General features: G+C 38.5%; 1 protein-coding gene across 1 annotated transcript; it reads right to left on the bottom strand.

Annotated features, from left to right (window-relative positions):
* Nucleotides 1-47: 47 nt before the first annotated feature.
* On the bottom strand, nt 48-24,933 carry LOC119737576 (uncharacterized protein C12orf56-like). Its single transcript, XM_038212030.1, has 10 exons — nt 24,676-24,933; nt 16,826-17,809; nt 16,333-16,415; nt 11,891-12,032; nt 10,992-11,104; nt 10,387-10,476; nt 9,777-9,918; nt 6,210-6,365; nt 5,243-5,424; nt 48-2,180 (listed from the first exon to the last, which is right to left on the bottom strand). The coding sequence occupies exons 1-10, from the start codon at nt 24,931-24,933 to the stop codon at nt 2,045-2,047; spliced, it is 2,286 nt and encodes a 761-aa protein (XP_038067958.1). The 3' UTR covers nt 48-2,044.
* Between the last annotated feature and the right edge of the window lie 14 nt (nt 24,934-24,947).

Below are 24,947 nucleotides of genomic sequence, written 5' to 3'. Positions count from 1 at the left end.
GTGTCAAAACATATACCACACACAAAAATGCAAAACTTCACGAAATATAGTTTACGTCAAAAAGTATAAAAAATTTATTGAGCGCATTTTTTTTAATATATATATACATACATGTATATGACAATCAAGGTGATTTTCGGGGATAAATTGCATACAATTAAAACTATCACAGTGTTGTCACTTATGCAGATCCCAAGATTTACTCTACACTGTACAACACAACAGACGTCAGAACTAGTTTAAGACGATTCAAGTTCTATAATTAATCTTTCCACAACATTACGATTTTTCATAGCATTATGTTGTAACTTCTATATGATATAAGCAACACGTGAACAGCAAAGCCCGGCTTCGTTCTGGCCTCTACTCCATCTCTGCATCAGAATCATATAAAAGCATTTTAACATCCACACCAAATGGAAAGATCCAATAGTTTGGTCTCATATTTAATAACGATAATTCTGAAGCAGAACATGAACTTATTTTAGCCTGTAAGAAAAAAATTCTTTGAAGCCGATTTCAGATATAAAACCGAAGTTTAAAACAAATATGTTCGATGCTTGAACGACCTCCCTTGAAATTATACGTCTATTAAACACACACATACAACTACATACAACTTTTAAAGCATCACATATACACGCAGTAAGAATACAACACATTTCAGTCAGACGAATAGATATAATTTGTTAATTTCCAGTATCATTACCCGAAACAGAGCATATTGCTGATGGATTCTTTTCGAAGGGAAGATTGATAATTTTGCATAAAACGTCACCAATATATTATTATCCTAAATTAGTAGATTTGATATAAATAGCATTAATATAGTAATTACATCAATATATCTTTTTTTTGATAAGTTTCGAATTAAATGCAGGCCACTTAATAATCATTTTGTAGGCACATTTGGTAACAGGAAGGGTTAATTAGTCATGAAATAAAGTATGTTTGGTCTTTCATTGGAATCAATTTGATACAGTGAAACTGTAACAATTCAGGCACATAGCAGTTTATATACTTTCAAAACAACATTTTTGATCAAGGCACAGATTTTCAATGTAATTACACAAGATATAAATCATCGAAAGCACACTACAATTATACAAAAGAATTTTGCATCAAGTTAATCATTTCGTTTCCTTTGGATTAATTATTGTATTGCTTTGGTTCTTTATTGAATTAAGTCTCGAGGAAAATAAAATTTTATTTTAAGTGTCTCAAAACCAGTATAGCTATTTACTCTAAAAGTACAACGAAAATATGACTACATTTCATTATATTCTATTTTTTTATCTGAACTTCACCCTCTTTTACCATACAAGACAAAGGAGAGTGATGATATATATTACTTATACATAGTACTCTATAAGCAACCTATGTAGATCCTACATTGTAAATAACACAATTTACTGACCACTAAAAGGAATGAAACCAGTGAAAAGGTGCTAAGTTTCCAGGGCTGTGATGAAGTCATCACAAGTTATCATAATTCATCACAAACCATCACAATTCATCACACAAGCCATCACAAGTCATCACAAGTCATCACAAGTCATCACAAGTCATCACAAGTCATCACAAGTCATCACAAGTCATGCAGTTTCAAGTTCAGTCACAAGCCATTCATCCCTTCTTACTTATGACCTGAACAGATTTCAATTTTCATTTGACTTGTGATTGACTTGTGGTTGGATTCATTACAATTCTGACTTGTTCTGTATTTGTATTCTCATTTTGTATTTTTATGGCATTTCAATGACACTGTACCCTTAAAACCAGGAAGAGCATCATTCCTCTTTCTCCTAGACACAAGCCTTATTTTGTAGCCTATCAGGCTGAAAAATTGCCATATTTCTGTGTACAAACAGCAGAAAAATATAACTATTGAAGATGTTTCATAACTGCACTTCAATCTAAAATAAAAAGTTCATAAAAAGTAAACATTTGAAACGTGGCATCATGTAAGCTTGCGTCACTGACGTCAACTTCACGTCTTCAAAATAGCGTCTTGACAGCGCCCTCATTGGGGTTCATCTTTGCATTACTGAGGGGCCTGGAGCACAGTACGTTCCTGCAGCACGTGGCTCAAGACTTCACTGATCAGTTGTAACGTCACCTTGGTGATGGGGTATTCCTGAGGGAGCTTGTTAACGATGTGAGGAGAACGGACATAGTATCTGACGGGGGAAGTCAAGAAATAAAACATTATTAGATTTATTAAGGGAATAGCACTTTGGAAAATCCTGGGGGGAATTGAGCGCTGTGTGTGGAGAACAGACTCGAGTTGAGAGGATATTTGATTTGTTGATGTGGAGAAGAATTTCCTAAGGAGCCCTGAGGGGCATTTCATGCAGCTCCTGCGCACAGGTAACATTTTGCTCAGCAAGAGCAGTTTACCAATCAAACTTTCATGCAGTGTACAATGCCTGTGACTGGCCCTCCGCTTTAATTTGGGCTAAGCATATACATTTCCTAAACGCAAAGATATTCCCTCAGCAAAAATATAGATTATCAATTAAAGTGTTATGCAGTGTATACATATTGCTTTGAATACTTTCTTTTAAGTTATTTAGATTACTGATTTTTTCAATAACATTTTTTCTTATCTTGAAATTGTAGTTTTTTTTTTTTTTAATACAGAGGTTTTGTTTTGTCAATTAATTTTCAAAATAACACAATTTTACTCTATCAAACTTTATGTAAACATTTCAATTTTATTTTTTATGATCCATTAAATGTTTACTTTTCAATTATATCCCTAACCCTGCTGAATCAAACAGGATCCAACTATATCATAAACCCGTTGGAGCCTGTTGGATAGAGCCCTTGTACATGTACACTATTCAAAGTCGGATTCTGTTGGGCACTGATAGAGAGTGCCAAGTTGGACTCTGTTGGATCCAGCAGACAACTACAAATTAGGCACAGTTGGATTCTGTTGGATCGAGCAGGAAGTAACCAAATGAGTAAATATTTAGGTAAACACCAGTAAATTTGGATGTCCAGTTTCTGTACAAGCAGGAGGCTTTTATCTGGTTGTCTTGTATCAAATCTTATCTTCTATCAGAAACGAACTATTTTATTTGTTCTTGTGAACCAAATCAATACACAGTATACCAATCTACGCTAGTTTTATGATCCAAATTAACAATCATTTTACATATATTTGCATCAATGCGAGTGTAGACACTGCAATTTACTGATACAAATACCTAGCAAGTAATCTGTCAGAAATGAGAAGTCTGTCAGACTGAAAGACAAACATACAGATTACAAAACCCATCAAGACAGCATTTCAATTTCCTGCCATCGCTGAAATAATGGCCACGACCCAGATAGAGATACTGTCAACTCTGCAAGAGGTCTGTCATTTGTCATCTGTTGGTTTCCTTTTCTATCCCTTCTTAAGATAGCCCTCACCTCGAGTGGCTATTAATGGGGCCTTGTGATGGGCATCTCTCATTAAAAAAAACATGACTTATCTAATGAAAGGTCAGATAATTCAGTGTTTCATCTTTGTGAGTGTACGATTTGAGAGCCATTTCCTTCTAACATGTATGATGTACATCTGTAGTGCGCATTTTAGCATTAAAAAAGGAAAGAAAGAACCCCCCCCCCCCTAAAAAAAAAGCAAGGCCACAAAACCTTCAGTGTCTGAAGCCTCTTTCTTGGCAACCACATGATGAAATGTACCCAACTCTAGTCGAATTTAAAACAGAATGCAGTGGAAAGCACGAATGTTCAACATTTTTACCTAAAAGATTTTAATCATTTCAAGTTCAAGATGGAATTCTCCAATCTGAAAAAAGTATATGAAATACCAAAACAAAATAGGGCTAAGTTTTGTACACTTTGACTAAAATTTTCATCAGATATCTGCAATTTCTTTTCCAAGATTTAGAAGAGAAAAAATAGAATAGTCTAGAGCATATGTCCCTTTGACAATTTTTTCCTTACGAACACATTGGCAAATCTTTCCAATCATGCATCATTTGTGAGCATTAGACACACAAAATTTGATCAGCTTTAATCAATACGTCCCCGGGCAGTGCAATCATCCCACCGTAAGCGATAAACCACAAACATTATCTGACGTCTGGCATGCGATATCCACGGGAGACGACTTGTAATTAGGCGTGCCTCGTAATTACTGGACAGTGGGACAGCTCACACAGAACGCCACTATAGTCTGTTAGCGTCTTGTCTTTGTTACAGAATTCTCTGGAGGTTTGTGTTTAGATTTAATCTTCTCTGCCTGGGAGGGGGGGGGGGTGGCACAGCTTGAAGAGTTATCGCTGGAAATGGATAAATTACTAATACAATTGAATTTGCTGTCAGGGGACATCAAGAGGCAGATTTGATTGTTGCTCTTTAATACAAGGCTTTAGACTAGCATGATAAACCATCTGTGTGGATATATTTGTTAGCATGCAGTGGACGTACACATTACACAAAGCCGTAGTTTTTGGTGAAATTTCCAATTATATCAGAAAATGGAATCAGTAGATAAAAATCTAAATCAGGATAAAGTTAAACACTATTATGCAAAACAAAAGTGTACATGTTTATCAATAGGAAATTGTCGAGCTATTGCTAAAAAAAAAAAAAAATATCGGAGCAAAGTTGAAGAAAATGATTATAAATGTTTAAAGCGAAGTAAAATCTGACTAATGAGTGCTAACAATCAGAATTCCAACCCGAACTATTGTAAGATCGGAACGAACTAAGGAAATATTGTTAGTCACAAAGCCAAAACTGGATCTGGGGGTTACAAATAAAGGAGAAACAAACAACGAGAAAGAGAAAAGGAATCTATTGACATTTTTGCTTGAATGGAGATCACTTATACAGGCATGCAACTAGGAATTTTGGGAAAACACAAGGAAACTCCAAACCCTGCTTGACTTTGTACAGTATTTTCAATCTGTAATGGCATTCATGAGAAGTACAAAACGAAGAAATCAGCGGATCCAAGAAAAACTTGCATACGTGCTTAAAAGAAGGGCAAAACAAGGATTCTGGCAAACACTTTGACAATGAGGCAGCACGAAGGATTAAACTTGAAGCAAACTTGTACTTCACAGTACCAGCTCTGGGAACATGAACGTTAATGAAGGTAACAAAAAAAACAAGTGAAGATACAACAGTTTTAAATTGTTTACTTTTGCTCTTTTGCGAACCTTTTAGCACGATTGAGAGTTTGAAATGAGAATTTATGTGAGAGAGGAATGAGCCCCACCTGAATTCCTCGGTGTAATTGTTGCGGACGTGCGCTGCGATGGCACTACTGTACTGGATGAGGGTCTGGAGCACAAAGAACTGCTGGAATAGCAGAACGGCTTGGACCGGCGTTAGCATCTCACTACTGGACGGCATCAGCAATCGCATCGCTCGGGATATCAAACGCTCTACAAACTTAAACTGTTCAAGGAGAGAGAGGTCAAAAAAGGAGTCAGCACTAGCATGGAACAAAGTATTCAATTAAATGTTGGTGCTGAAAGAGAAAAAAATCCAGTACTTGAAAAAAAAATCACATTTTCAAAAATCCCACAACTAACTTTGTCGATGGATGAATGTGATAACCCCAATCCTAAGTCATTTTGATTTGGTTAGTTACTGTTGATTAGGTTAGTCACTGACTGGCCGACTGGCTGACTGAAACCTGGGTATATAATGTCCTAAACTAAGACTTCCGGGTCCAGCTCCACTCAGCAATACTAGTCTTATTCTAGGAAGACATTGCTTACCAAAAGTCTCTCTATTCAAAACCTTCAATTCCGTATTTGGATTTTAATGAGAGAAAGCTGTTAATGCCCCCCCCCCCCCCTCCCAATGAGCTCCAAGGAAAACATGTAAGAACGCTTCGTTTGTACGCCTGGCCAACACTTTGAAGCATATCATTGTTTGGAATCCATGTTCATAAATTGACTGGCACTGTTCAATCTGCAACAAAATGTCCACAGGTAGAATCAAATATAATACTCTTTCATTTCCCTGAACCGCAAGTAGTGCTTTTTGACAAGGACATTACCCTTTTTTAACAGGACAAACAGACACAAACAACCCAAAAAGCACACGTACACAGAATTGAGTAATTTTGGTAAAGCTAGAAAATCAAAATTGTTACCGTACATAAGCACTTCAGTTTTTTCATTGATCATTTGTCATTTGTCCAACAAGGAGTGCAACCTACATGTACTACCTACCGTTGTGGTCTGCAGTGATTCCAGCACCTTAATGATCCAGCAGATGTTGAAGAAGCGCCCCTCTGTGTTGCCCCAGTTGGCCTGGTGGGCGATGAGGATCAGCTCAAACAGAACCGTTGTGGATGCATCTGTCAAGTCCTTGACCAGATTGAACACCTGGATGGGGTGTCACAAACAGAGAAGACGACCACATTTTTAAGGTTTAGTTTTTAGCGTAATATCTAAACGCCCATTTTGTTTTTGATTAATAAATATTAAATTATTACTCATAAATACATCAGACAGTTTAGCCATTCATATTGGTCGAGAGCCCGTCACGTGGCCGGTCTTAAACGGATGATAAAGACATGGCTAGCTGGTCTTAAACACTTTTCCAGTGTCACAATAAAATGTGGACTCCTAAAAACCCAGTGCCTCTTACCGTTTCATTGGTTGAACGTTCACAATCCTCACGTAGGCATGCGCAACACTACAAGCGAGTCAGAATTTTATAGTTCTAAATTCAAAACGCAATGCCCCAGGTGCGTTCTGCGCGACATCGCGCAGAACATGCTACGTGCGTGTCAATCTCCATAAAAGGGTTGTTTGCATTTTACTCGCCAGCTGAACACTCCATTATTTTGCTACAGGGATGTTTCAAAAAGCATGAAGTGAACTTGTTGAACAAAATTGGGATTTTTGAACAACTTATTTGATTTTTTTTACCAAAAAGGTATTTATGAATGGGAATAAATATGTGCTCGGTCGGTATTTATCACTCTGTTTAAGACCGCTTAGAGTCTGGGTGCTGATAATTACCCTCGCGTCCGGCTCGGGTAATTATCAGCACCCAGACTCTAAGCGGTCTTAAACAGAGTGATAAAAACCTCCGGAGCACACATTTATTCCCTTATTAAATATATTGGCTTCATTTGTTCTAGTTGCAGTCTGTTGGATGGATATACATTACTCTGCAGGCTGCACTCGTTTTGGGGTTTTTTTTTTGTATGGATTACGTTACATTCAGCATTCAGAGACAACCCTACACGGGTTACGGTTCATTTGTAAACTTCATACATACCATGTTACCTACGACATCACACGGACAGGCAACCAACAGGCAACCCATCCAGTTAGCACTTTATCGGTCACATGTGCAATTTGCATGCATTGTGATAGGTGCTAAATCATGCAAAGAGATTGCTGTGAATGGTACATACAACGTGTATACAAGTATGTGTGTCTTTAGTTTTGGAAATTTACAATGCATGCATATTACATAATTTACCCAATGAAATCTCTGGAAACTTGAAAATGTGACTGAAATACAGCACTCAAATAATTGGCAGACTTCAAGATCAAACATTTTAAATACAATTCGAATTTGTACAGCATGAATTTAACTGTTATACAGCCTCTCAAACAAACACATCAAAATGATATGACTTAGTGTCCTTAACTCAATCTATGTAGTTCTGCCTCATTAATTTTACAATTCCTTGGTATAGAAACCTTTTCACAAAAATCCCAAAGGTGTTTTGTACCACTCCTACAGCTCTGATAATTATGGGAAATGGTGCCTATGATAGGGTTGTGCACAAAACTGTTCCAACTTTAATGACCCCCAACCCCAATTTTCCCTTATAGTACCCCCCACGAATGTTGGTACATGTTTTGGACCACAAGCAAACAATCCAGCCTGTTTGTGACTTGAAAATGTTGCCTCTAAATAGGAGCTGTGACATTAGGGAGACATTGAAATTTCTCCCTAATGTCTGGTGTCCCTCTAAGGTATATGACTCATGAAGAAAACATATTCTCCCTAACTCCGATTTCAATACGAGTTGGCACACCCCTAGGGAGTTAGGGTTAAAGGAACATTAACAGGAATATCCACGCTTCTCTGTATGTCAGTTGCAGTTAGGTACAACAAACCCCAGAGTTCAAGTTCAATAAAAACGGTTTCTTTAAAAACGATGACAAGTTCAACATACACTGCTCTGTATGCCAGTTGCAATTACATGTAGGTACATGTACAATAAACCCCAGTGGACAAGTTTGGCCTGTGACATGTATTTATACACAGAGCTCAAGTTCAATAAAAACAGTTTCTTTATAAGGATGACAAGTTCAACATCCTAGACAAAAGAATTACCAGCAGTCAGCACACACAGTGCAGATAGTGCATAAATGATGTAAAACTAATAGTTTTGCATCTAGATTAGAGCAGCACAGTATGGAGGTTGAAGTGCAAGGTCAAACACTCAATCACATGATTTCCTTCAGTATGTTTTCAGCCCTACGTGTACCGTCCAGTGGTGTAAGGATCAGACATTCATGTGTGCAGAGCCACACTACGAACATCTGATAATACATGTATCCTAACATGCAAATTTTATGCTATCCCGCGACAGCCAATCGAAGTCAACTTTAGAAACATTGCCGTCGTTTCAATCACTAAGCTGGACTATAAAGCTGTTGATTGGTCAATTTGGATGCCATGTTTTTGTAATACAATAACAGGTTACCGAAGACCCGATAGAAGGCGCCCGCTGAATGGTCAGAATCTGGAGGTCAAGACACAGTCTGTTTTTGCATAATTAATTGCTGAATCTGCTTGCAAATCATAGACTAATGCTGTGCAAGGGGACATTCCATAGACTACCATACAGGCACATACATGTACATGTAATCCAAACGAATGGCTTAAAACACAACACATTACAGACTACATGTTATGAACCGACATCACAAAATATGAGCACAGTATCAAAAGTTGAAAACTTGAAAATGTTGAAGGGAACTGTCCATGCAACTTGTACGTTACCTCGAGTTTCTACATGTAAGACATTGGAATCCAGAAGCCAAGTAGTTACAGAAGGAAGTAGAACGATTTGAGTCATAATTTAATGAAGAAAAAGGACATTTTGTCAGATTTGGTTTGAAAATCAATTTTGTAGTAGAGAATGATTTCAGACTCATCTGTTAACTCTCCTTGAAGCAAAAAGTAACAAGCCTTCTTGGAAAAGGAAAAAGAAAAAGGGAGGATAAAAGTGAATCGTTTCATTTCAGTGAACGAATTAATGGATATTCTTTTACAAAAATATTTGAGTTCAATTCACTCTGGTCTCACGCTAGTTTCAGGTTCACAAACATAGCAATCGTTGCACACACAAACACGTTTGCAGCAACTTTTTGAAAAGAAACATGTGACTGGAATGAGGACGAGCACTCCAAGGGCTTGGTTCCCTGAAATTCCTTCGCGGTGATTACAAGGCAACCGTAATTTTGCAGGTATAGTTGTGTGAACGTTCATATTCTATCGTTTTGGTTTGCAGTAACACCATGTGGTAATAACTACTGTCACTCAGTAGATATTTAGTTCTGATAAGAACTTGTCCTGCTTATCAACTTTCGATAAGTATTTTTTAATGTCTATTTCCTATTCTACTTTTCCACAATTTTCCCAACTATTATCATTTTCATCAATAGCTACATTGTATTATCATTTTGAGAGGATTTAAGAACCCAATGGGCACAATCCGGCCAAAAGTGTCCCTTTGACCTCTGACCCAGGGATCATCTTACCTCAGCATCTCCATAGGTCTCCCAGCTGTCAGCATCAGTCTCCAGCATCAGGGAGTGAGCTTTAGATTTGGGCGGTCGCCATCGCTGAGGCACTTCTGGTAGACAGGTTAGCACCACTACGAGATCCAACACAGCTTTGCCGCTAGAAAAATCATACAAATAAATAAATACATTAATAGAATTAGAAATAAATAGAAATAAATTGATCAACTTCGACAAAATAAATATAAATCTGAATAGTATTTTTTTTTTTTTTCATTTCTGGTTATAAAAACAAGGATTTCTCTTAAAAAAACCCAGAAAAAAAACAAGTGGACGGGTCTCATAGAAATTGTGTGTTGGTTCATGCTTTCACTCAAAATTAAGGTGGAGCAACTTTAGATACTTGGGAAAGGCGGGCCTATTTCACAAACATGTAAGAACTTGTACACATCATTATTCACATCGATTTCACACTCTAATACAATGAAACACAATGACAGAGTGCTTTCTCTTTTTATCACACAAGTATTGCAACTTGTCAGCTACTGTTGAGAGAGTGAGTAACAGCTTGTTGCAGGGTTTGAGGTAACTCAACGAGTGCTAGAGTGAAGGAGTCTGATGTACTCACTTGTTAGCCTTGACTGTACTGAGTCTGCCTGGTACCATCTCGGTCTCACGGAACATCAACCCAAAGCTCTCAATCAACAGAATAGCCAACCTATACATAAAAGCACAAACAAGAAACTCTTAACAGTGATTATCCGTAATGACATATTTTCTGCTTTTATAAAAGTATGCAACAATGCCCTAAAATCAGACGTCCTCCTCCGCCCATTTCTTTACTGTATGTGTACTTTGTTATGCCTAACAAAGACAGAAAGACGAGGGAAATGACAATAAGAAGTAACTGTTTCAAGTTAAATGTAGGATACATGTACATGTGTATGTTTGCCAAAGTCAGGTCTTATCATGATGGTTGTTTCCCAAGTGAAGTTATAGTTTCTAAAAATTTACTGATGAGCTGGCCATTAATGCTACAGGCTCCATGCACAAACCAGTAGTGTCTTTGCGTTAGCACCAGGCACACAGCGGCAATGTCGTTCAAGAGTATGCCTTACACTATCTCTTTGTCACCATTGAGGGCGTCATAGTACACCCAGTCCATAATGCTATTAACCCCCAACCTTTAATCAGCTTGAAAAGGCCTCAGCATAAATAACCCAATCAACTTACTCCAGTTCATCGGCCCTGTGGTGTCGTCCCCTCTCATTGTTCTGTAGGTTCAGTTCCGACTTGGGCAGATAGCGATTCAGCTGGGCGATCATAAACTCAAACAAATCTTCATTCTTTAATACAAAGAGAAAAATCATTAGAAATGTATTTATAAGAGATTTACGTCACTCCTATTGGTGGGACCCTGTCTCAAAAACCACCAGAACGCATAAGTTGGGGTTCATATTCTTTAACTCATCAGCATTTGTACTACAGGGCGAGTCCAAAAATTGGAACCCGAATGTCGGGACTATTGTTTTAGTGAAGCTCTGCATGTAGCACTTTGAAAATCTAGGATATGAAAGCCCAATTCATAAGCTTTCTTTTAGTACAAGAATAATTCAAATCACTCATATACTTTTCAAGTTACGGAATTTTAAACACAACCACCGTTTTAAAGTTCTGTCCATGGATCACAAAAAAGGTGTGCGTTCTTTCAGCAAAACGAAAACAATTCACACACATCCCTACATGCCCTATGTGATTTGTTTTTGTTTTGCTGAAAGAACACTGAACTTTTTTGTGATCCGTGGAGAGAACCTTAAAATGGTGGTTGTGTTTAAAATTCCGTAACTTGAAGAGTACATGAGTGATTTGAATGATTCTTGTACTACAACAAAGTTTATGAATTGGGCTTTCATATCCTAGATTTTGAAAGTGCGACATGCAGAACTTCACTAAACCAACAGTCCTGACATTTGGGTTCCTTTTTTTTTACTCACCCTGTACACTGTATAACATTGTGTCACTGAAGAATCAATAAAACCGTCTATGAGCTCAGGCGGTTTCAGACGCTACAGTGACTAAAAGGTAACAAATCACAAACGTTTCACAAGCCATGCAAGAACAATTCAACTCACCTTCCAAAAGAGTTTTTTCAAGACAAAATACTTCTCAGCGGCATTGCAGAGCTCTTGAACCAACTGAAAGAGGTCAGGCATGGAGTGGGTGGAGTTAGTGATCTCTAGCTTCAACTGCTGAAACTGACGCTCCAGTAATTCCCTGCAATACAGTATTAAACAAGATAAGGTCAGTCTAATAATGCTGGTCCCAGAGTGCACACAATTATATTCAATTGAATCAGAATGACTAGCTATTCACTGGAAGTCTTTCATGCATTCAGTCTACGAAATGGGCCCAATTGAGCCCATCCACTGGCATTACGGGGGTAATCCTATCCAATAGCACTGCCCGGCTTGTGACACCAGCCAACGACCAGGCAAAATCAGTCGGGGAGTCAGTCAGTCAGTTAGTCAGTCAGTCAGTCAGCTAGTCAGTCAGTCATGAGAGAGATACATGGAGATACAAAGAGGACTTCACTATGCTGGCCCTCTGGGACCAGCACAAATTAAACAATCAGTTCTTGGTGAAATACAATTTTTACTCCATTGAGATTACCACCCACAGAAAAATCAAGATTAGGCCTACAGTGTTATTAAAAAGCGTAATTGTTCAAAAATCTACACAAATCACATGTCCCCCACTTTAACAAGTACCTGTACATGTGAACATTAATTCTATACATCATTGAATTGTGGCTTTTCATGTTGTAAACCTCTCACTTAAGCTATCATGCACAATCCCATCACAATACTCAATAAAATGACACGCTTGTTTCCTCTGCAGTAGTCCATCATGAACACCCCACTGATCAGTGACAATAATCCATCAGTGTTCCATTCACTGGGCTAAAGAAACAACTTGTGTTGGGGCTCATTCAGGCAAATATTTATTCATGGTTGTTCGGTAGCATACTGGGGTCACTAAAGGGGGGGGGGGGAATAAGGAATGTCTCACTTTCTGGAGGGGCACCAAATGTGTTTTACAGAAAAAAAAGCTTGATTTTGCAGTCCTGAATTCTGTGTAGGGGGTGGTACTAATGGAGGCCTCATGTTCCGGAGAAGGCACTTAATACATTTATAATAAAAAGCTCATATTTGCCTTCTGCAAATACAGAGTTGGGGGGGGGGGCACAAGGGGTAATACAGGCCTCAGGGGGAGGGGTACCACCATCATGTCCCCCCCTCCCCTATGCCACTGCGGTTGTTCACCTACATGTGCATGTAGGTGTTACTGATTGAACAGTTGAAGTATCCTCTAGAGTGCACTTAATTACAAGAATGTGGCGTGCATTAAGAAAGTTGTGTTTAAGACGCGCAACCTTCTGATTCACTGCCATTCTTATAACATGTATAATGGCTTGCCATTTGCTGCACTTTGGTTTAGCAAGATAGCTTGGGTCTTCTCTAGCTTCTGTTCCAATTGATGGGCAGGGAGTTGTTCAATTCAGCGATTCCATTCACACATTCACGATCATCTCCTTAGCAATAAACAGAGCTATTGTTGTCAAGTCTGTCGGCAAAAATCACCGACTAAGCATTAATGGCATTATTGAATTTTTGTTGGTTTATTAATTTAGGTTGGAGAAAATTCAGAGAAGTGCTGTTAGTTATATACTGCACCCCCCCGCCAAAAAAATATTCTTATTTATTTTTTTTAACCGTGAGACACAAAATTATTTCATGCAATGACGTTTTGTTTTAGTTTTTATTTAGTGTACTAAATGAAAACAAATAAATAATGAAAGGTTTGCGGAAACACCATGTGCGAATAATTTCTCAACTTAAAGAGAATGGTTCTGAGAAGAACCACAGGTGTAAACTCGACGAAAACAAATAAACTGTATGCATGCTAAAAAGTTGTAATGTACTGGAAATCTATGCGCTGAACTAAAGCTTAGCAAGTGTATCAGTTGCACATGCAGCAATATCTGTCCAATTATGCATGCTGTGACAGGCCTAGGCCGGTTGGGTAACAGCAAGTGCGTTAATTGTGTTTGAACAGATGAATTGGGGGAAAGTAAAGTGGTACTTGACACGAACTGTGTTGGCACACTGTCAGGACTGTAAACTCACAGGGGACATAAGTATTGTATGCATGTACACAGGCTAATATAAAAGCTGTTCCTTCCTCCAGCATGCCTCCAGATTCACAAGACTCTCTACAAATAATGTGCCATGGATCGACACATACGGTACAATCGTATGTTTAAACACCTATAGATGTTGAAAATATTATTAGACGTTCATGACCTGAATTTCTGTGTCATTACACAGAAATTTTCTCCATTACTTGCAACACTTTTCATGTCCATTTTGGGGGTTTTGCATCTTTTTGATTTGTCACTATGGTCACTGTTTTCACATGATCACTTTGAGCATACACAAATAAAACAATGGAAAGAATGTGATATCCAGACGCCCCTTTAATGGGTCGGGTTAAAATGTACAGAATGTACGGAGAGTCAAAACATTTTCGAAGTATTTCCAAACAAAATTGGAAATGTGTCTCCAGATTCATGTCTTTTCAACATTTTTGCAATGACTGACCTTTTATAAGATGAAGAAAAAAGCGGCGTCAGGTTGCAACATTCTTTCCAAACAAATGTACGCACGCAATTTTTGTTGATTTTTTTTATTGATGCTACGTGCTGCAATTGAACAATCACTAATTAACTGGTCATATGCAAAGTTTACAAGAAAAGCTGAACTTTGAGGGTTTAGCACTCCATCATAAATCTGTATTGATAGGTGTATAAATAAACGTTCACTTTGCCATGCTCAATCAAAAATATATCTGGCACAGTTGCAGTTTGTAAAAGTCCATGTTTACCGGTACATGTATGTATACAACCTTCATCAAGTAGTGAAAACCAATAGGCATAGACATTCAAATCAGATAAATGTACACATTTTTTGTACATGAACATTCTTCACAGAAATGTGCAGTCCCTGTTCAGATCAAATTTCTGCCTGAAATCTTCACTCCGTATAGTTCTGAGCTTTAAGGCGCTCGCTGTTGAACTTTGGACCTCATTTAGGCAGAGAAAATATGCGGGCCTCTGCAATGCAACTCGGCCTTTTGCAAACAGTCACTTGAAACTGGCCAAACAAACTGTACTACAGACACTGTACATTTAACCTACACAATGCTAGAAAATGCCAAGAAATCAGTGCACATCCCCAATTGAATAGTGTAATACGATTTTGTAAAACGCTATCCAGTACAATTGCTGCACGCAAAGATATGCTAGAGTAAAGAACATAATTGATCACAAATGTAACTCAATACAGCTGAACGAAGCCCAAGTGCAACTGGCACAAGTTTTGGGTTTCAACAGCAGAAAATCAACTGAGTATTCCCACGTAAATGGAAAGGAATTCCCATTCCTTGGGAATGGGAACCTGTCAGATTTGTCCCCCTGAAACCATCATCTTGTCATTTTAACGAGTTTGGAGACATTCCACAATTTAACGAGTTTAAAGACATTTCAACTAAGACAAAAACTGTTGCGTACATCTCATAACAGTATTAAACCTGTACTGTTCAATTATCTAAGGTGCTTGAATGAGGACCATGCATGACTATTCACTGTACTATTTTTAGGCAACTTTAACCACATGTACGCACTGCAATTTGTCCTGCTACACTTACATGTAGTCATCATGAGAAACCATTAGAAATGATGCAAGTATGAGAAACATATATGCGGCCTGGAAAATGTTTCATGTAAAATCATCATTTAGTGTAGCGGTACATTCTTTTCATCAAAGAAAACTATGGACAATGTGCATCTGACATCAAACTGGTACATGTAGGTATGTTTGCTAAAATAACTGAACAAAAAAGTGATATTTGAGCAAGTATTTCCGTGCAACATATTTTCTGTATGCGCATTAATTTTAATGGTCCACGCTATTTTGTGCATGTACAAGGTATAGTGCACAAGCTCCCATTCCACATAATCACACTCACGCTGACAAATGATTATCAGTAGCTTGGCTCTTGACAAATTGTCTTGAAATCTGAAACTCTCTTACAGCATACGTCTTTTTATCAGCTCATGCAGGTTTTTTGGGGCACTTCACAGTGTGGCTGGAACGGCATACATGGGCATCTATGGGTGCATATAAAGGGCTTCTGAAGATAATGATTTTGAAAAGGGTTGGGAAATGCTGTGTTCAAATTTCTCTGTTCAATTTGCAATGAAAAAAAACATCAGAATACAAAATAATTCAGTCAACTTCTTAATTGCCTACATGTACATGTACTTGATGGCCAAAAAAGAGGACACGCTCATCAAATGTGACAGAAAATACAAGTGCAGTGCTCGTAATCCCCTTATACATGTACCGGTACTGTATTTGTCTTTTCCAATGTTTCAATGTGCTCTATGGTTAAAAAAATGCACAGTTGGTGACAATATGAAGTGTCAAATAAACATTAGGATTGAGGTGTGTACCTGGATGGGAGGCGTTGTTTGCTGCCACTCTTGTTTGTTCCCATGCGACTCGCTATCTTGGGATCTTTTAGTAAAGTTGATCGCTGCAACAAAAATTCAGGAAGAGTTACCTCGGTACATATTATATAAAAATTAGTCATGATCAATATCTTTTTGACAAGCCTACTGCTACATGTTTACAAGTACACTGTAAACAAAATACATTTATATTACGAATTAGTGTTACTTTTGACTTATGATATCAATTCGCTCTTTTCACACTTCCGCCATGGGCATGCACAGCCTCGATCTGGCAACTGACGCCTGATGTCAGCGAATACGCTCTGGCTTTGTGCACATCAGATTAAAATTGCACACTTCACGCTATAGACGTGCAAATCAGTATGTATGCGTGGCATGTCTCGTCCACAGGGCTCTCAAAATCACATGTAGTCAAATAGCATCCTCTCTTGGGCACAGAACCCAAGGGAAAAGAGATGAAGGTATGACTTACGACAATGAAGTTGTTCCAAGAACTCCTGAGATGCATCAGGAACGGTGAGGAGAGAGACAGCAAGTAGATGTGTAGCTCCTCGATAGCTGCCTCCTTCCTGATGTCTTCCTGATCACCTTCCTCACCAATGCTGCTATTGCTCTTGGAAGAGCCTGAGTCCACGCTCTTAGATTTCATGAATTTATGCCTCTCTGGTACGTTCCCATTCCTATCTTTTAAGATCTGTTCCTTGGATTTCCCATTGGCTTTGATGGATGAGGGGAATCGGAACGGTTCTGATTTGATCCCGTCTGCTGGATCTGGTGAGGGAAGGGTCCTGTGGGCCGTCGCGCTGTTCCGCCGCACGCTCTGATCGGGCAGGGCTAGAGTTGTCGCTAAGTCTGTGGTGAAGGTGTCTGGGACATCAATGCTTCGTAGAGTCTCTCCAGGGTTGGTTACAGGCCGGAGAGGGAGTGGCCTGCAGGTCTCAACAGCCTCCTTTCTGTCCAGGGACGAGCTTGACGAAGATTTCTCCATCTGGTCTGAGCTGCTCTGGGAGCCACCAGACATCATGGAGAGTTTCTGGAGTTCACTGGTGGGCAGAGAGAGAGACAACCGATCTGGTTCCTGCTCCTCCTCATCCTCGCTGTCCATCATCCGACGCAGAACTCTCAAGTCTGACTCATCGAAGCTGTGATTCAAGCGCAGCGCTGCCTCCTTGCTATTCTGTAGTGCTTTCCCGTTGGCCTGACCTAGGTTGAAATCCTCCACTTTACCCGTTTCTCCCTTTGGTGTTGTCAGCTGCAGACTCGGTGAGCTTGTTCCACTACTGGGGTTACTCCTGGCCCGGTCCCCATCAGATCCGTCCCTTTTCTCTGGTTGCTTCAGCAGGTCACGAAGGCTCTTCTTTCTGCGAGTGATTGGTACCAGGGTTCTGTATTTGATGCAGATGTGTTGGGAGTTCTCCCTGTCATCCCCGCTGAGAAAGTCGGGAAATTCATTAACCTGAAAGATAGCAAGTTAAAAATATAGGCCACTGTTACAAGAAGTGCAGTTAGTTTTCAATTTTAAAGAAATGTTGTGTCTTTCTCTCTGCCCCTACTACAACTATATTTACACGTATATCTCTTACTCTTACTCTTTTCTCCATGAACTTAGGCTACTCCTTAAATTTACCCTTTGCCAAATGATTCTGCCAAAAATAGCAGTGAAGTTTGTTGACATTTGCATCAATTTCTGCTTTAAGAAAGAAACGTATACATGTACATGTACTTAGTTCATGTAAAACAGGAATTGAGCTTGCCAAACGGTTTCATGGAAGAAATGCCACAGTTCAATTTACTCTACCCTTAAGGATGAAACGTTTACACGTTTACATGTAAAGGATAACAATTCTAAATTTGTTGACGAATTTAAAAAAAAACATTTAAATGAAACCCGATTTATAAAAAAGGGACGTAACTTTCACAGTCCTCCTTTAAGTTAAACCTACATAGCACTAATAATTTTTGATACTATCAAACCTATTTAATTTACAAAACCTTCAAAGCACTTCAATACTTGACTTGATTACATTCGGGCACATGTAGTTGAGTTTTTACTTTTTCAATGACTTCCATTGTTGATTTAGCATGTCGATCACACCGGTCTGCAGACAAATGGAGCATGCGTCAGCCTTTGTGAATGGCTTAATGCTTAAACGTTTAAAGTTTCTTAAAATATTTGCTTAACGGTTACAAAATTAAACGCAAAGTCACATCCTTCTCTACCCCTTAAAACAAATAAATTCAACAGGGTTTCCACAACTGTTGATACTAGTCAAAAGCTAACTGCAGTGTAAGCTACAAGTACATACATGTACACTCGGATGTCAGGTAGGCTACGTGTATGAAAAATTTAAATAATTCCTGCATAAAAAATGTATCTGCCATTAGTGAGGTAACATTTGACACTGAGAGTAGTGAATTATTGACAACGTTCTTCCTCAAGGAGCTAAGGGCTGCGCTGCCACAAGACACAAAGCACTTCCATCATACATAATACATGCCGCCCTACAGGTCCCCTAATCTGAATATCTTTTTAGTCAGAAGACCTTTTTCATCCGTTGGATACCCCACAGACGGATAATGGATCCTACATGTACTATTGAAGAAAAAATGATTGGTTTCATATAACATAATGGTTTCATATAACATATCATGTAGGCCTACAATTATACTTCAACAAATTTCTTAGAATCGGATCTGGAAACGTCTTTATCCTAAGGCACCAATGTCAAGGAATTGTTAGTTTTTAGGTGAATATGTTGTATAGGCAAAATGCTTCAATTACAATATAAATTCATGAATTGTCAGTGTCATTTTTCTATGTTTTAAGAGTTAGCAGAAAATCTGTGTCGCAAAAATTAGGCATGCACTGTCATGCAGTAGTGATAACTTCCTCCATATTTTACATTTCAACCGTCATCTTTAAAAACAGCAACTCATACTCGTAGTGCAACATTCAATCAAATAAAATGAAACTGTTACAAAACACAAATCACAAAATGGGTTTATGGGGTCTGAAGTCCTAGTGATGAACATTTGAATGAAACCGAATGAACTGAAAATGAAATATAACATCCTAATCCTTGCAATTATACTGGCAATCCACAGGCACTCAGACACTTGTTGAATCCCCCAAGCAATTAAAGATGTTGGATAAAATTTCCAGGAAAAAGCCCCGATCTCCTGATCACCTTTTGACTGACATGGCAAAGCCATTGAATGAGAGTTTATTTGGGATACAAAGAGACAGTTAGGGAAGAATTATCTTCATTCTTCTCAGACTCTGTTCTTCACAACCAAAGAAAGACAGACAGTCAGTACAATAGATACTAAGGATGGAGACTGAAAACATTACATAATGCTGACAGAGCATGTATTGATTTGATCATTGAGTGTTTCCTTGCTCTATGGTCAGCTTATTGAGGTACTTGTCGAGTGTGCTCACTAAGTATGAAAATCCACAAAGTCAGCCGTACATGTAGAATTATGGGGGAGCAGTCAATGGGTCAGCAGCATAGCAGAAGAATGTAGTATACATTACATGCATTATATACACCGTACGTATCCATGTTAGGCCCAAAAAAATTGAAAGTGCTGCTTCCGATTACATGGCACTTAAAAGTAGGGTAGATTAGAGAATTGTTTTTATGGCAATTTTTGTGTGTACGATCATATGCATGTAGTCAAGGGTAAAAGGTACTAATTGATGATTTTCGGGTTTTTTGCTCATTGTTCCATAGGGTATTGGGCTGTCAAAATAGGGTAGATAGGGTAACCTGAAGCAGAACTATTTTTTTTGGGGGGGGTAAGTTTCAACCCCCCTCCTTAAGAAAACACCTATTTTTTCTTAACTTTCGTAGGACGTGACAATTTACGGTTGATTACATCCTCAAAATGCCTATGAGTATCGAAATACTAAGAAGTGTGTCAACCCACCCCCCACCCCCACCCCCAAACTTTATGGGCAAATTTAATGTAGACAATTTTTTTTTCAATTGATCGTTATAGAAACACATTTTACCATTTTGGCAATAATACATTTATGCGATAATCAATTTATTGAATAAAGTACCGTATGATAGTTTAATTTTTGTTTTAAAGCTATAGTCCATCATTTGCAGCCATCCGAAAAGTAACTGGCATAATTATTGTTGAAAAATATACTTGGTTGAAAGATAGTAAGGGGACTAAACTCCCTGTGAAATTATTCTTTCTGGCAAGCTGTCATTTTGAAGTAATCACAAGAGAAGGATTTCCAATGGTGCATCTTAAGACGCACCATAGGAAAATTTTAATTAGTAGCTCGTTTTGTTATTCAGCGAAGCGCGCGCAAGCATTGTAATGACGCACACACGCGCGTGGTTGCTATAATTCGTCGGATCGGTGCGCGACATCGCGTGTAGCTGCAATCGGCTCAGTGAGAACGTGTCTCAGACGCTGAATTCAGGCCCAATTCAAAACATGATTCAGCAACTTTTGATTTGAAATTGAGATCCTAGAATGCTATTTTTCTCGGAATATACAGCTGAAGCTGAGCTGAAACTTCATCAGGTTAGTTGTTCAGTATCCTTCATTAGGTTTTGAACACTTTTGTTGCTTCAAACGAACAAAATGCATAAATTACAAATGATGGACTATATCTTTAAACAATACAGTAAACATATATAGCAGCTAAAAAAAAATGTTGGTTGCTTAGCTTGGACATTTGTTGCCTAACTCGTGTACCATTCCTATACTGTACAGGTACATGTACTGTACTACAGTGCAACCTGCTTTTGCAGATTATTAGTACCAGTACTTTATTGTCAAAATAACTTATAATGTAAGCTAACAGCTTTATCCAGGGAGTCACAACAAGATTTACCATCGTTGGCAGGCGTTAGAGTGTATTCACTGCAGGTATTTGCATAGCAGCGCTATTGTTATTCGAGACCTACTAATGTCCTTAAAATCATAGCAACACTTTGTTATTGTTGAACGGTCAGTGATGCACACAGTGACAAACAACTGACATTTGAACAGGATTTTTGCGCAGACAAAAAGCAGACTAAAGACAGCATGTACACGAAAGAAAAAATACATAAATGTGTGTGTAAATTTAATGGTCAGGTTTGATGAATACAGGGTCGGATTAAGTCCTGACATGTACATTGTACAATTACAGGGCAGTCTGCATGTACACAGAGAGAAGCCAATTCATTGAATTCTTTGGTTACATTACAGCCATGATAAAATGTTCATTTTTGCCGTTTAGGCCTGATTTCCCACCTTGTACTCTTGACAAAAACATGACGTTAATAATGTTTTTTTTAAGATTGCATATTTATTTGCAATTCAAAAATGCCACTGACATGCATTTAAAATGGACAGAAAACCTGCACCGCCACTTTACACAATTTGCTTATAAATGGGCATGTTGATAAATTCCAATGAAGCCTCCATGCCACTCAATATCAACCATAACAAACAGACTACACACTGAGCTCAATAATTACTATCTCAATCTCGCTGATAGATAACAACACACAAAACACATTGCACTAACACTAAGCTACACTGTAAGCTTCACAAGTGCTCTGCGCTCACTGTGTCAGCAAAGCAACAGGCTACGTGGCATCCTGTGCATTGCTGCATCCTGGTGTACCCGGAAGCATGTTGTCATGGCAACAGTACACAATGAATCGCTGGGTACCGTTATTGACCGTGCTAACGCTCTGCATGACTGCACAGCGCACAGCGCACAATACAAAGCCGTCGTCCAGGTTGATTGTGCACAATGAACGACTTGGGAATTGACCTTTTTTTTTTAAGCACAATTGCACAGGTGTCGGTTGCTATGGAGACAATTTAAACTAATAGTGGTTCAATGCCCTTGACCGAATCTATTGGTAGTTCCTGTGCTAAATTTAACATTGGTGTGCCTAAAATGCACAGTGAATGAACATAATGAAAACAAGGACCTCTGGATACACACACATTATACATGTCCGTGTACATGTATGTATTCACCTTTGCTTTCAGTACAAAACCAAAACGCAAGACAAATTCAGACCCACTTATGGTGGAACTGGTTGAAAACAGTGGGAGGAGCTTGACTTATAGTTATACATGTAGAAGTTCACTGAAATTACCACCCCCCCCCCTCCTCCCTTAAAAACTATAACCTAGATGTTTATGTACATGTATACATTGTACCAGTACACAGTCCTTCTGTTTTGAGGCGTGCGATCACACCCCCACGCCATCACACGCCTAAAAGCTTCCTGAGAAGTGCGAATAATCGCACGCCTGAATCCCTCAGTACCGCACACCTCGGTTTACATTTACGGCATAATTTATACTTCATATTTGTAAAAAATAAACTATGTCGGTGAAGAGAATATGGCTTTATTGTAAACCAAGATGAATATTTTGAAAAACAATACCATATTGTTCAGTCCCAGCTTGGACCAAAGAATCACACGCCTAGAAAAATCACACGCCTAGAAAAATCACACGCCTACCGTAGAAAAATCACACGTCTAGAAAAATCACACGCCTAGAAAAATCCAGGGGCGGATTGCAATAACGCAGTCTTAGTCTGCTGGCTAAACCAGTCTAATTTTAGCCGGCTATTGTTCTTAGACGGTCTTGGTTAAGACACCAAACTTAGCCCATTGCAATAAGCTGGTCTTTACTAAGCCCGCTTAGAGTAATGATTCACAAACAAACATTCCACGGTTACGGGCGAATACTGGAGCGACTGCACAATTTTTTTTTAAGGTTTGAGTGATTCATATCATGCGAAATCAAATGTCAATTCCGAAGTTTATGTTGAGAAAATTGTATTTGCAGTACAACTCAGTGTCATTACACTTTTCCAGAAGATCCCTTCTATCCCAGAGAATTTTCCCTCCAAGCAGTGTTCTACTTTTTTAAGATTTAATCATCAAACACTCAACAACTGGGAAAATATTTTGGGAAAGAATAATTCAACACACCAGTGAATTCCAAAAATCCCAACTATAGACCGTTTCGAACCAGCCCAACCCAGGCTAACTATTTTAAGACTGTCTTACTACTTAAACTGTGTTATAGCAATGGTCTTACTTATAGACTGACTGACAGCCAGAGCTTTTAGACTGTCTAATGCGCATAGCCAGCTTTAAGACCGGTTATTGCAATCCACCCCAGGTCTGCGTTTTTCCATATTATTATTATTTCAAGACATATTTTATTTCAAATTCCAAATTAGTTACAAATGCTTCCTTGTAACCATATTTTTACTGCTTTTACTATTAATTATGGAAGCTGTTATGGAAGTTGTGCACATGCATCAGTTACCATGGTTACCAAGAAAATATTGTTCTTGGACTAAAACTCCTTCAAAGCCATCAAAGAGAAAGACAATTTTTAACTGCAATTAAAAAGTAGGATTTAATTTAAACGATAAAAGTAAGAAAATATATATTTTGGGAAATATGTAAAAAATATGTTAAAAAAAAAGTTATCAGGGAATTCTAACTCAGTACTTTTAGCATTCAAAATGCTAGGACTTATCCTAAAGGCCTACTGTATGAGCTATCAAAGCGCTTTAATCAGTGTAGGAATTTAAAATCTCATAGAAATGAATGATCCAGACGCCACTTCTTTGGTTGTGTTCAAAGTCTAAAGATGGAGAGTCAAATGCATTTTCAAAGTGTTTTCTAAAAAAAATTGGAACTGTTTCTCAGTCCCAGATTCATGCTTTTCAACATTTTTGCAATGACTGACACTTCAATTAGATACGAAGTGACAATTTGGAAAAATGATTGTTGAATCCTGTTGCCATTTTCATCATAATTATATTATTATGATGAAAAAAGTGGTAACAGGATGCAACATTATTTTTTCCAAAATTGCCACTCCGTATTTTAATCTATAGGCCGATTTAAAATATGGATTTGTTTCATATAAAGACCAGAATCTCAGAAAGTTGACTGGACATCGCCGCTAGGCATCATCGACTAAGACCAACGCCTTTAAGGAACGTAAGGAAGCATTGCTTCACCCAGAGAGTTGTAGATATGTGGAATGGGCTTCCAGAGGAGGTGGTAAGTTCGCGCAGACAACCAACCAGTTTAAAGGCAAAATCGACAAGTACTGGCGAAAATTGAAGAGAAGGGGTACTAAAAAGACTTAAACCTATAAATTACACCCATCAATCCTAAGTGTAAGCAAGTAAGTGTAAGTCAAGTGTTTAACCCAAAAAAAATGGGGTTTTTTTTAGCATAAAACGAAATATCAACAAATCCGGCATGCAACAGTCTTTTACTAATTCATTTACATTTCAAAACGACAACTTACCAGTTGAATAGACGTGACATCACCCAGATGTACCGATTCATCTTCCCGTATCACCTTGGGTGGATTATCAGTGATATAAATCCTCTCATCAGACAAGACCACAAACTTGAAATTCCTCTTGACTTTCTTAGACTGGGCAATGCAGGCCTCGTATGCCCGCACTCTCTCAAACACACTCTCGCTAAGTTTCTGCTTGAGGAAGTTTTCCAGTTTTGCATCTCGCTTGCAACTGGTCAGGTCGTCGCCACTGCGAGCCATGCATGGGCACGACC

The sequence above is a fragment of the Patiria miniata genome, unplaced genomic scaffold (assembly GCF_015706575.1).
Source record: "Patiria miniata isolate m_02_andy unplaced genomic scaffold, ASM1570657v1 HiC_scaffold_3, whole genome shotgun sequence".
In the NCBI taxonomy this organism is placed as follows: Eukaryota; Metazoa; Echinodermata; class Asteroidea; order Valvatida; family Asterinidae; genus Patiria; species Patiria miniata.
Note: the sequence above shows the minus strand (reverse complement) of the source record. Positions and strands in the feature narration are given on the sequence as shown.